General features: G+C 40.0%; 1 protein-coding gene across 8 annotated transcripts in view; it reads right to left on the minus strand.

The window, feature by feature from the left end:
* The window catches only part of LOC119511523 (zinc finger protein 271), a 309,072-nt gene that overhangs the window by 277,597 nt on the left and 18,850 nt on the right, over nt 1-12,625 (minus strand). For 4 of the 8 annotated variants that reach the window (XR_005212193.1, XR_005212195.1, XR_005212194.1 and 1 more), the window contains exons 1-2: nt 10,649-11,023; nt 10,117-10,318 (exon numbers count right to left, since the gene is read on the minus strand). Coding sequence is in view for 4 of the 8 variants with exons in the window: in XM_037806000.1 (XP_037661928.1) it covers nt 2,887-4,874; nt 10,117-10,165 (2,037 nt within the window). In the remaining 4 variants the exon portion in view is untranslated. Of the gene's footprint in view, nt 1-1,911; nt 4,875-10,116; nt 10,319-10,648; nt 11,024-11,071; nt 11,149-11,416; nt 11,485-12,625 lie in introns of those variants that run through there. The other 4 variants (XM_037806000.1, XM_037806001.1, XM_037805999.1 and 1 more) reach the window with 4 other exon arrangements.

A 12,625-nucleotide genomic window follows, 5' to 3' on the forward strand; every position in this document is an offset into this window, starting at 1 on the left:
ACCAGCTGCCATTTCAGTACAAGCCAAGACTGGAAAAGGAGTTAAGCAGAAAGGATTTGTGGAAAGCCCTATTGTCTGACAGCTTTGACCCGTGTGCTTCATGTGAAGCCAACAGAATTTTTGCGAGATCTTTATAGACAGAGCTGTTGCCAGTTGGGACTGGAGGAGACAGACAAGGAAAAAATTGAAGGAAAAATTTCTTCAAAGACAGAGCCATGGAGGTTGAGGTCTGGAGTCAAGAGGTCTTGGGGTGGGAGAGTGGAGCAGCCCACATGCATGGAAAGGGTGACTTTGCCCTGGAGGTCGAGGGCGGGCCTTCCACCTCAATGTTCAGGAAGTGTTCTGCCACCCCGAGCCCCAAAGAGGGTGGAGCACATTCCCAGGGAATTGGGGAGAGCCTAGCTGCCACCACACTGTTCTGAAGGGGATGAGCATGTGCCCCGGAGGTGGAAAGGAATCCAGATGCTGCCCCAATGTTTGAGGAGTGGGCCGAGTAGGTGGTCTCCCCAATGTGTGGATATGTTGGAGCAAGCATTTGGAGAGGAAAGGGCTGCCACAAAGACCCTTAGGAAGGGCTAGACTCCTGCTCTCTCAAGCCACAAGGATGCAACGTCGTTCTGTAAATGACTCTCAGGCTTTGAAATTTAATGGAGTTTGCCCTGCAAGTTTTTGGAACTGTTTCGGTCCTTTAAACCCTGTGTTCCTTACTGTTTCTCCTGACGGCAATGGGAATATTTATCCTATGAATGTCCCTCCTTTGTATATTGGAAGAACATAACTTGTTCTAAGTTCACAGATCCACAGCTAAAGAAAAATTATGTCTTAGGACTGACCATGCCTATAATTGATTTTGATGGGATCTTGTACTTAACTATTGTTACTGAAATGACTTAAGTTTCTGTAATATTGTTGTGGGATGAAAGCATTTTGTATATGGAAAGATAATGTCATTTTGGGGTCCAGGGGGTGGAATGTGCCAGTTTGAATGTATTATGTCCCCCCAAACACCATTATCTTTGATGTAATCTTGTGTTCGGCAGACCTATCAGTGTTAATTAGATTGTAATTCTTTGAGTGTTTCCATAGAGGTGTGCCCCACCCAACTGTGGGTGATGACTCTGATTGGATAATTTCCCTGGAGGTGTTGGCCCACCCATTGGGTGGGTCTGACTTAAATTACTGGTGCACTATATAAGATCAGACAGGAGTGAGCTTGTTACAGCCAGGAGAGACATTTTGAAGAAAGACTGGAGCTGCAGATGAGAGACATTTTGAAGACGGCCATTGAAAGCAGACTCTTGCTCCGGAGAAGCTGAGAGAGGACAAATATCCCAAGTGCAACTAAGAGTGACATTTTTGAGGAACTGCAGCCTAGAAAGGAACATCCTGGGACAAAGCCATTTTGAAACCAGAACTTCAGAGCAGTCGCCAGCCACGTGCCTTCCCAGCTAACAGAGGTTTTCCAGACACTGCTGGCCATTCTCTAGTGAAGGTACCCCATTGCTGATGTGTTACCTTGGACACTTTATGGCCTTAAGACTGTAACTGTGTAACCAAATAAACCCCCTTTATAAAAGCCAATCCATCTCTGGTGATTTCCATTCTGGTAGCATGAACAGGCAGTATATTTTTTGTATATACCAAACTGTAAAAATGTCTGGCACATGGTAACTTAACAAGTCTGTTAAATTGAAACACTAATTTTATAAGCATTGGGGATATTCAAAGTAAATAATAATAGAATTTTAACAGAGGTTAATTCCAGAAAGACAATTATTTGTGTTTTTGCTTATTTTTAAAAAATCTGTTTCTATTTCCAGTTGAAGCCTTTGCATATACGTAGCCTGTTGCCAGTGTGTCTGATATCCAAAAATAAAACATTAAAAAAGGACTGATAAATTTTTCCACTTGATAAAAAGATCAGGTCTTTTTATTTTTAGATAAAATATGCCATACAAATTAATTTTGAGGGTATTATTTCAGCTACCATTTTTGTTAATCTGTAGGTGACAAGATAAACATAGTAATAGAGAAATCTTCACACTGATATATGGAATTCTTTTTTCTTTTGAAAATCCTGGTTCACATGTTTAGAAGGTGCCAACAGCTCAATATAGTTGTTGAAGAGGTGATTTCAAACCACCAGAGTTCATAGGCTGCATTGAGATTGAAATAAATCCATAATTGCTGTGAATATTAACAGGGCATGCACAAACTCATGCTCACTAGAAAAACCAACACTAGGCAAAAACAAAACTAAAAAGAAACTTCTAAGAAAAGGAGGCTCCTGCAGTTACCTAGCTTTAATAAATTCCATACCAGAATAACACAACATGTTCACACACAGATGATGTAAAGATAACTAGCATCAGCATAATGGAGGATTCTACAGCTCTCGGGATAAGTGTGATACCAGAGTGAATGTCAAATTAAAATACGGATGAATATTCAAGTGTTTTCTACATTCTCTAATATAACTTCCCTGATACGCAACAGGTAATTTGGGCTCACTGAAGGTTTGAATTGTAACATCAGTACATTCCCTTCTGAGTTCTGATTGAATACCTCCCAAAGCTGAAATTTTTCATGTTTGATATGGTTCTACATTAACTGTTACACATTTCTTACACTGATAAATTCTCCTCTTGTGGATTTCATTTGAATAAAAGACTAGAACATTTCTTAATTACTGCAAAGATAATTTCTATTGTTGCTTATCAACATTCAATTAAAAATTTTATTCACAATGAAAGTTTTCCCACAATTCATGGGACTCTGAATTTTTCTTAAGTTTAGTAATGTCTGAGCTCCAAATTAAACTTTCATTGTAAAAATTAGTTTTCCCCCCAGTGTGTGTGTGTTTCAGTGTAATACCAAAGTTGAGCATTAGTTAAAATCTTTTTCATGATCATCAATAGCATTCATAGGATTTTTTTCCAGCATGGTGTCTCGGGTACTAAATAAAGTTGGCGTGTGCACTAAAGGTTTTCCCATATTCATCACATTAATACTGTCTTCCCCAGTATGGACTTTCTCGTGATTAATAAGATCAGTTTCTTGGCTAAAACCTCTGCTGCACTGAACACACCAGTAGTGTTTTTCCCCAGTGTGGATTCTCAGATGTTCAATAATATCTATGCACAAGCTGAAGGCTTTTCCACACACATCACATTTATACGGCTTCTCACTCATGTGGATTTTTTGATGATTAATGAGATCGGAGCGCCGACTAAAGCTTTTGCCACACTGGTCACATGGATATGGTTTCTCCCCAGTGTGGATTCTCTGATGTAGGATAAGAGCTGAGCATTGACTGAAAGCTTTCCCACACTCATTACATTTATATGGTTTCTCCCCAGTGTGGATTCTCTGGTGTTTGGTCAGGTCTGAGTTCTGACTGAAACTTTTGCTGCACTGTGTGCAAGGATATGGCTTTTCTCCAGTGTGAATTCTGTGATGAAGAATAAGGTCAGAACTCTGACTGAAGGCTTTCTCACAACTATCACAATGATAGGGCTTTTCTCCAGAGTGTACTCTCTGATGTTTAGTGAGGTCTGAGCTTTGACTAAAACTTTTATTGCACTGATTACATGCATAAGGTTTCTCTCCAGTGTGTATTCTTTGATGTTTAACAAGGTCTGAACGACGACTAAAACTTTTAGTACAATCACTACATGGGTAGGGTTTTTCTCCAGTGTGGATTCTCTGATGTAGAATAAGGTTTGAGCTCTGACTGAAGGTTTTCCCACACTCATCACATTCATAGGGTTTTTCACCCGTATGAATTCTATGATGTTTAACAAGATCTGATCTTCGACTAAACATTTTATTGCACTGATCACATGGGTAAGGCTTCTCTCCTGTGTGAATTCGTTGATGATTAATAAGATCTGAAAGCCTACTGAAAGTTTTGCTACACTGATTACATGGATAGGGTTTCTCTCCAGTGTGAATTCTTTGATGCAGAATAAGGACGGAGCTCTGATTAAAAGCTTTTCCACATTCATTACATTTATAGGGTTTCTCACCAGTGTGGATTCTTCTATGTTTAATAAGATCTGAGTTCTGACTAAAACTTTTGCTACACTGATTACATGGGTATGGTTTCTCCCCAGTGTGGATTCTCTGATGTAGAATAAGATCTGAGCTTTGACTGAAGGCTTTTCCACACATATCACATTTATATGGCTTTTCACCAGTGTGGATTCGTTGATGTTTTATAACATCAGAACTCTGACTAAAATGTTTGTTACACTGATTACATGTATAAGGCTTCTCTCCAGTATGAATTCTCTGATGTTTAACCAGGTCTGAGCGCTGGCTAAAACTTTTACTACAATGATTACACTGGTAGGGTTTTTCTCCAGTATGGATTCTCTGATGTATAATAAGATCTGAGCTCTGACTGAAGGCTTTGCCACATTCATCACATTTATAAGGTTTTTCACCAGTATGGACTCTTTGATGTTTAATAAGGTCTGAGCTCCGACTGAAACTTTTAATACACCAATGACAAGGATAGGGTTTCTCCCCTGTATGTATTCTCTGATGCAGAACCAGGGCTGAGCTCACACTAAAGGCCTTTCCACACTCATCGCATTCATACGGTTTCTCCCAGTGGGTTCTTTGATGCCTAATAAGGCCTGTATTCCAAGCAAAGCTTTGTCCACATTCATCACAGTTATGTTTTCTTCTTTTAAAGAGTTTCTGATCCTTTTCATTTAATTTATTCCCCAATCCACAGAATTCTCTGCACTCAGAATCCTGGAGAACATCTTCTTTGGAGATGCAAGACCCTTCAGTCAATGGTTCAATTTTTGCTGTAAGTTCCTCATTTGAAGGTAATTCTCCAATCTTTGTCTTAGTCTCACCATCTAGAACAATAAACAAAATCCAAGTGGAATATGTCCTCCATAGTGTGAGAAAACTTCAGGAAACAGATCAGTATTTATCTATAAAATATCATCACATGATAGCACAACATTGTGAATGTAATTAACAGCACTGAATTATGCATGTGAATGTGGTTAAAGGGGAAATTTTAGGTTATATATATGTTACCAGAATAAAACTTTTTTAAAAAAAAACAACACAAACAGCAAATCCTATTATAAACAATGAATTACAGTTAATCACATAATTATAAAAGTGTTCTTTCATGAACCACACTAATGCAAGGTATTAATAGGGTAGTGAATGGAAACTCTGTAATTGATGCATGATTTTTCTGTAGACCTACAGCTTCTCTTCTTTTCAATGTTTTGGAACACTCCTCTATTGTGATTTAATATATATATTTATATATTTAATATATTTAACAATATATGTATTCGTATTATTTAAATATATATATTTAATAATATATTTAAATATATATATATTAAAGCACAATAGAGGAATGTTCCAAAACATTGAAAATTTTCCTCTGAGAGGGAAACTAGGAAGAATCAACATGCAATGGATCACATTAACCATTAGAAGTGGTTCACTAGATACGTTCTGTATGTTTGTCACAGGAGATCTGAGAATACTGAATTGAAACTTAATCACAGTGACTAGAGCATTTTGACTGGATTAGAAGCTAACATATAACTTATCAACATAGCAAAGATAGGCAGCGCGAAAGATTCCAGAAAAAGGAAAAGTAATTGGCATGGTGTTGGAAGTCTATAGCAGTCAAGGATGATATATGGAGCCTCTCATAAGCTTCCATAAGAGAATCACAGTGGAGTAAGACCATGCATTCTGCCAATGATTCTTAACAAGAAAAGCAGATCTGGGTTTGCTACTGAACCGTAACAGAGACCAATGTTTGACCATAGAGCACCAAATAACTATATGTCACAAATTGCCCATTGTATATTACTGTTATTTGATCCACCAAATAAAACCTGACATACAAAGTAGCCTTCCATTGTAAAAGCAAGTCTAGAAGATGAGTAAATTCCATGCACAAATAACTTAGATTCCTATAGTACCTGTTCCTACTGCTTCATTAGGTTTCTCTCAATCTAATCGCATGACCTCATAGAAATGCCCTATAACAAGTTAACAGAGGAGGAAAAAGTACAAAACTGGTTTACAGATGACCTGCCTTATGTTTAGGCTCTAGATGAAAGTGAAGAGCCATTATACTACACCCCAGGAGGGGTGGCCTCAAACACATGGCAAAGGTGAATCCTCACTGTGGGTAGAATTTGGGGTGTATCCGTGGTTGTCTACTTTTCATGGAAGAAAACATAGCCTAAGATACTTATCTACATTGATTCATGGGTAGTGACTAATGGGTTATATAATTAGCTAAGTACTTGGAAAGAACAAGATTGGAAGACTAAAAACAAGGAGTCTGGGGTATATAAGGATGGACCTCCTGGAATGGGTACAGAATAGGAATATAATTGGATCCCAGGTGAATCCTTGCCAAAGGGTATCCAGTACAGAAAAGCCCCTCAAGAGGATGACACAATGATCCAGCTTGTGAATGTCAATCAGCTCTTTTCCAATGCTTCCCCAATGAATTCATGTACAGAGTGATCATGACAGCAGGAATGGAGGCTATGCATGGACTCTACAACATGGACTTCCACTTGTCAAGGCTGATATGCCTATCACCACTGCCTAGTGTCCTAGCAGCCAACAGCCAAAGCCAACATTGAGGAAAGGGACCAGATAGCCACTGAGTGGCATATTCATTACACTAGATTCTTTCTATCATGGAGAGGAGAGCAATTTTTTCTCAAAGGATTAATACATAGTCCAGATAAAGGTTTGTCTTACCTTACTGCCATTCTTCTGCCAGCACCACCATTCAGTGACTTAAGCAAATGCTATATTTATGACCATGGTATTCTACACAATATTCAAATTCATTTTGCAGGGAAGAAAGTACAGCAATGAGCTCATGCACACATGTAATTCTTGAGTCTTACCACATGACCCATCACCCAGAAGCAAGTGGACTGAGATAACCGTGGAATGATCTGCTGAAGGCTCCATTATGGTGCTAGCTAGTCAACAAGACTCTAAATTTGGGGTGCCATCCTACAGGATGCAGCATAGCCTTAAACCAGAGGCGAATAAAGAATGTTGTCTTCCCTGTGGTCAGAATACATGGGTCCAGGAACCAAGGGGAGGAATGAGAATGGTTCCTTTCAAAATAATCCACTTGCTGCTGACTCAAAAGGCAGAGAAGGCATCACTGAATTGGCCAGGATATCTGCTGCTACATAATGAATGCAAGGAAGAATATGCCAGGAACCCAGGGGATTCACTGGAGTGCCTCTCAGTACACTCTGATGTCCAATAGGCCCAGTCAATAGAACACTGAAGCAACCTGAAAGAAATAGGATCACCAAGGACTCAGCTCCCATATGAAAGAAGGATAAAGTTGGCCAGCTAGGTAATGAACTCTGTGCAGCCAGGATGCTGGCAGAATGTAAGGGGACTATGGAATGAGTGATGGAAAAAGTTAATTGTGATTATCAGCTTAGGATTTCTGAACAGCAAAAACTGTAGCAGTTATGTTTTATGTTATTTGTATCTTTTTCCTCTTTTCCTCACTACTTTATACAAAGAGCACTGGTGATACTTAAGTTCTAGGTTTTAGGTGGGAATTACATACATCAACCTGTAATGAGTAGGTAGCTTAAGTGACTTTGTTTTTTCCCTGTGTTCAGAATGCAACAATCCAAACAAAAGATAAGAATTGATATTGTAGGATATAAGGGGTAGACTGTAGTGGATGTTTTCCTTTTGTCCCTCCAGACTACCCTCTACCCAGCTCTGTGCCCCAGGAGACTGATGTTTATGAACTACTTTAGGTGGGGGTTCCATACCCTCTGGCCTGCAGTCGAATGTGGCCAATAGGAGACACTGGCCAGAAGTCGGAAAAGAATCAGAGGGTGACCGACCATCCTTGTTTGCCTGAGACTGAGGGGATTCTCAGAATGTGGGAAGTTCAATGCTAAACCCGAGAAAGTCCACGGCGAACTGGAATGAACTGGTTCAATGTTTTTACCATCCTTGCTCCTGTATTGTTGATCCTGAGGAGTTAGAAGTAGTTGTGTCTCCTTCAGCAAAGGCAGCAGCTGCTATTGGGTGGCCCTATCCCACAGCTATTATCTCCAGGGTCTAGTAATTGATGGCTCACCTTGTCATTTAAAGCCTAAAGGTAAAAACTGTTCCCCACTGTTGCTTGCCCCAGGCCTGTTTTCTATCCTTTGATGACTTCTATAATCCTGTCCCATCTTCTTCATGAAACTTTGAATTACACCATTTGAAGGAGGTAACTGTTTCCTGCTGGAATCCTGACTGACATACTCTAGTTTTCTTTCCTCAAACCCTTACCATTATCTGATCCTATATTGTATATTTATTTATTTTCTGTTCCCTCCCACTAGAATATAAGCTCCTTGAGGGCAAAAGGTTTGTCTGTTCTGTTCAGTGCTATATCCCAAGTGGTAAATCCTCAATATGGTTAATAACTAATAAGCTATTCTTGAGAATTAATAAACACTTATCACTGACAAATATTTGTTGATTAGTTAATTAAATGATTAGAAATTAATGTTAGCATCTTTAGATGGTGGGGTTGTAGGTTATTTAAATTTTCTGCTTTTCCGTATTTTATAAATGCCCTTTGGTATATTTGTATTACTCTAAAATATAAAATCTCATTCCTTACACACTTCAAGAGAAATAAACACATACAATATGAATATCAACCTATGTAAAACTACAAGAAGGAAACCCAATTCTGCAGTGATTCTCCAGAAAAATGAGAGCTTGATACCTCAGGATAAACTCTTAAGGAAGGACAAATTCCAAATGCAGGAAATAAATAAAATAAAAGTACCACATAAAATAAAACAAATAACAAGATCCTCCAAAGCTAAAAAGAGGTAAAAATATAGAGCAAAAGAAAGGAACAATGGAAGATAAATTTCACAGGCTTAACAGCAGTAATGGGAAGACCAAAATCAAAGAAGTAAAATATGATGTGGAAGTAAGACCCTGCAGAATATTTGAACAAAATCATGATCAGAATTATCTTACAAAAAATAACAGTGGCTGCCATTTATAAAGAATTCACTACAAGCCAGGTCTTGCCAGAGTGTTACTTATAAGATTTCACTGAGTCTTTGTGCTTGTTATGAAAGTAATGGTCCCCAATGAGCCCCGCCTCCAGGATCCAAATCCTTGTATTGCCTCCCACACTGACTCTGGGGCTGATCACTTGCTTGCTTTAGTCAACGGGAATTAGCAAATGTAACACAAACAAACGCTTGAAAAGTGCTTATGAATTGAAGGGCTTACCCTCTCTCTGGTTTTGGAACCTAGTTACCCTATGAAGAAGTCCAGGCTAGCCTGCTGGAGACACATGACTCAGCCCATAGCTAGCACCAACAGCCAGGCATGTGATTGAAACCATCTTAGACCCCAACCCTAGCTGAGCCTCTACATGTCTGCATGAGTGATCCCAATCAAGACCAGGGAGAAAAAATATTGCCCAGCTGAACCCAGCCAGGTTGATGACCTATGGAATAATGAGAAAATAAAATGGTTTAAAAAGGGCTGTTGTTTTAGAGCACTAAGTTTTGGGGTACTTTGTTATGGACTAATAGATAATTGAAACAATCCTCAAAATAAACTCCAAGGTATGAATTATTGTGTATACACCGTTTACAAGTGAAGAAACAATTGTAAAAAATATGTTACTCAAGGTCACACTAGTGACAAGGCTAGTATTTGAATCCAAGTCGTCAGACTCCAAAAGTTTTAACTATCCCACTATAGGAATTAAGAATCATGACTTTAAAAGATTTTAAAGGGGAAATACCAACACTGACAGATTGGTAATAAGGTGATTATAATTGGAAAAAATGGATGACTCTGGAGTCTTACAAGGGAAGGGGAGAACTCCATGGGAATTTGCTTCCCAGAATTCACAATAAACTCAAGTGACTATGTTTGGAGCACTAAAGAGATGATACTGGCTAATCAAGTAAAGGTGTGTGCAATCAAGAATACCAACAGCACTTGAAAACACTGGCATAGCAAGGGTGGTAAATCACCCACCTGAAACCACTAAGAAAGATAAACCAGGCTGCTTCTCACCTGAGGGAAAATGGTGTTCTCGAGATTCATAATTGAACTGGATCTCCATGGGCTGCAACTGGACACTTTACACCTCAGGGAGCAACTCGAGAATTACCAGTTCCTCTGTAAGCTTTTCCTGTCCACGTAGGGGTCTGAGACCTGGAGGCAACTGGGCACCACTGGGCTTAGAAGGGAATCACTGAGATCGGAGGTGCAATTTCTAAGACAAGATAGAGAAGGGAAGAAAAAAATCTCATTTCATTTCCACATAACTTTCTCTCAATTTATTAGGCTTCCCCCCTACCATCCAGGTTTCAGGCATTACCCTTCTTTGACACATACATTCCATTCCAAAAAGAGATCTTAGAACCTAATTGGGCACTAATACTACCAAAATAAAGGTATAAATGGAAACATACTGCAGGGGACTGGATTTTGTCCTAGCGGTTAACACTACGTTAGTCGTTGCCCTCCCTATATAAAAATGCCACTAGTGATTGATCACCATGACTTGTCTTTCTTTCCCTCCTTCCCTTCTTCCAACACTCACAAATTCATGTTGCTCTTTCCGTTACGGTCGGCTGATAGGCGTGTTCAACCACGCTTCCTGATTCCACCCGCCCCCCACAGCTTCTGGTGTTCATTCAGTTGAGGCACAGTCTAGCAAGGGCTGACCAGGCACCAAGAGAACACTAGGCCAAGGAACGACAAGTTCGCCGGGCCCCCGTGCCGCGCCCAGCGGCAATCTCGGGGGTCTTGACTCTTCAGGGACACAAGAAAGCGCAAATAGCTTCCGAGCGGCGCGCCTCTCGGGAAGCGAGATCACCCGGGTTCCCAGGCCTTCCTTGGGTCAACATCACCGGGACCTCTACGTGTTCCCTGGGTCCCTGTCAATCCCCTCAGTCCGCAAGCCTGCTAACATCTTGTCCACTCTAGGAATTTGGGAGGATTACTCAGCTCTATGGTTTGTTACCTTGCACGCAGGATAGCATGTGCGCACGCGCGAGGCGGAGCATCGCCAAGATTCTTTGCTTCCTTATTTGCCGGTTCCTGGATGAACATCGGAATCAGTTATCTTTCGGGAAAGCTCATTGGAGCAGGATAGGTTTTACTTAGAATGCGTTCCCCATTGTTTTTTTTTTTTTCTACCCAAACTCGGTCAGATTCGCAGGTGTGCTTCCTTTCTAACGTTCTTCCTATCCCCTATATTTTTCCCCAGAACTGAGATAGGCATCAGAATCACCTGGAGGCCTTTTTAAACTGCTGTTTGCTGGGCCCCAACCCTGGAGTTTCTAACTCTAGGATTACAAGAATTTACCTCTCTAACAGGTCCTCGGTTGATCCCGATGCTGCTGGTCTGGGGACCACACCTTCAGAACCATTGCCCTAGAAATACGTAATGTGCAATAATTAATGCCCTGAATCGCTGGGAAACTGGATTTTCATCTACTTTGCGATCAAGAAAGGGCACAGGTCTCTTTCTAAAGAGTCTGCTTGCCGGTACAATCCTTTTCATTGTGCCTAGAGGATGCGGATGAGATGAAGGACTTGAAATGCGGGACATCAGCGTCGGAAAGGATATTGCTGTGTCCGTGGAAATATCTTGGGAAATAAGGGAGGAGTTGGGAGAAGGACTGACACCAGTTGACACATGATTTCAATGGGGTTGGGTTAAGACCAGGGAGAAAAGGTACATACCCGAGAAAGTGGTGAATAGCTAAAGACATGGTTGAGGTACAGGGAGGGAGCTTTCTGTCCCAGCCCAGGACCCTCTTTGGAGATATGAAATCTTAGGGATGTATGAATGAGACCCTCATATACCTGGAAGGGGAAAGACGTGGGAACTTGTTTGGGTCCAGCCTTTCCAATGAAGACTTCTTTTTAAAAAAGCAGTTTTATTAAGGTATAACTGTCATACAATAAACAGTAAGTACCCTAGAGTATACAGTTTGATATGTTTTATCATATGTGTGTGTATATATATATATATATATATATATATATATATATATATAGAGAGAGAGAGAGAGAGAGAGAGAGAGAGAGAGACATGCAGCTGTGAAACACATCAATCACCCTCAAAAGTGTCCTCCTGCCTCTTGGTAATCCCTCTCTCCCCCACCTAGAACCCCAACCAATGATCTGCTTTCTGTTACTATAGATTAGCTTGCATTTTCTAGAGATTTATTTAAATGAAAACATACAGAATGCACTCTTTTTGACTGGCTTTTTTCACTGAGTATTGTTATTTTGAGATGCATCCACATTGCTGTGTATTAACAGTTCATCACTTTTCTTGCTAAATAATATTCCAATATTTGTTTATACATTCACCAGTTAATGGCCATTTGGATAGTTTTCAATTTTTAATGATTATAAATAAATCTGCTATGAACATTCCCATACAAGTCTTTGTTCAGGCATATGCTTTCTTTTCTTTCTGGATAATACTGAAGAGTGGAATGGGTGGATCACATGGTAGGTGTATGTTTAACATTTTAAGAATTTGCCAAACCATTTTTCCAGA

This window comes from Choloepus didactylus, chromosome 16, assembly GCF_015220235.1.
Source record: "Choloepus didactylus isolate mChoDid1 chromosome 16, mChoDid1.pri, whole genome shotgun sequence".
Classification (NCBI taxonomy): domain Eukaryota; kingdom Metazoa; phylum Chordata; class Mammalia; order Pilosa; family Megalonychidae; genus Choloepus; species Choloepus didactylus.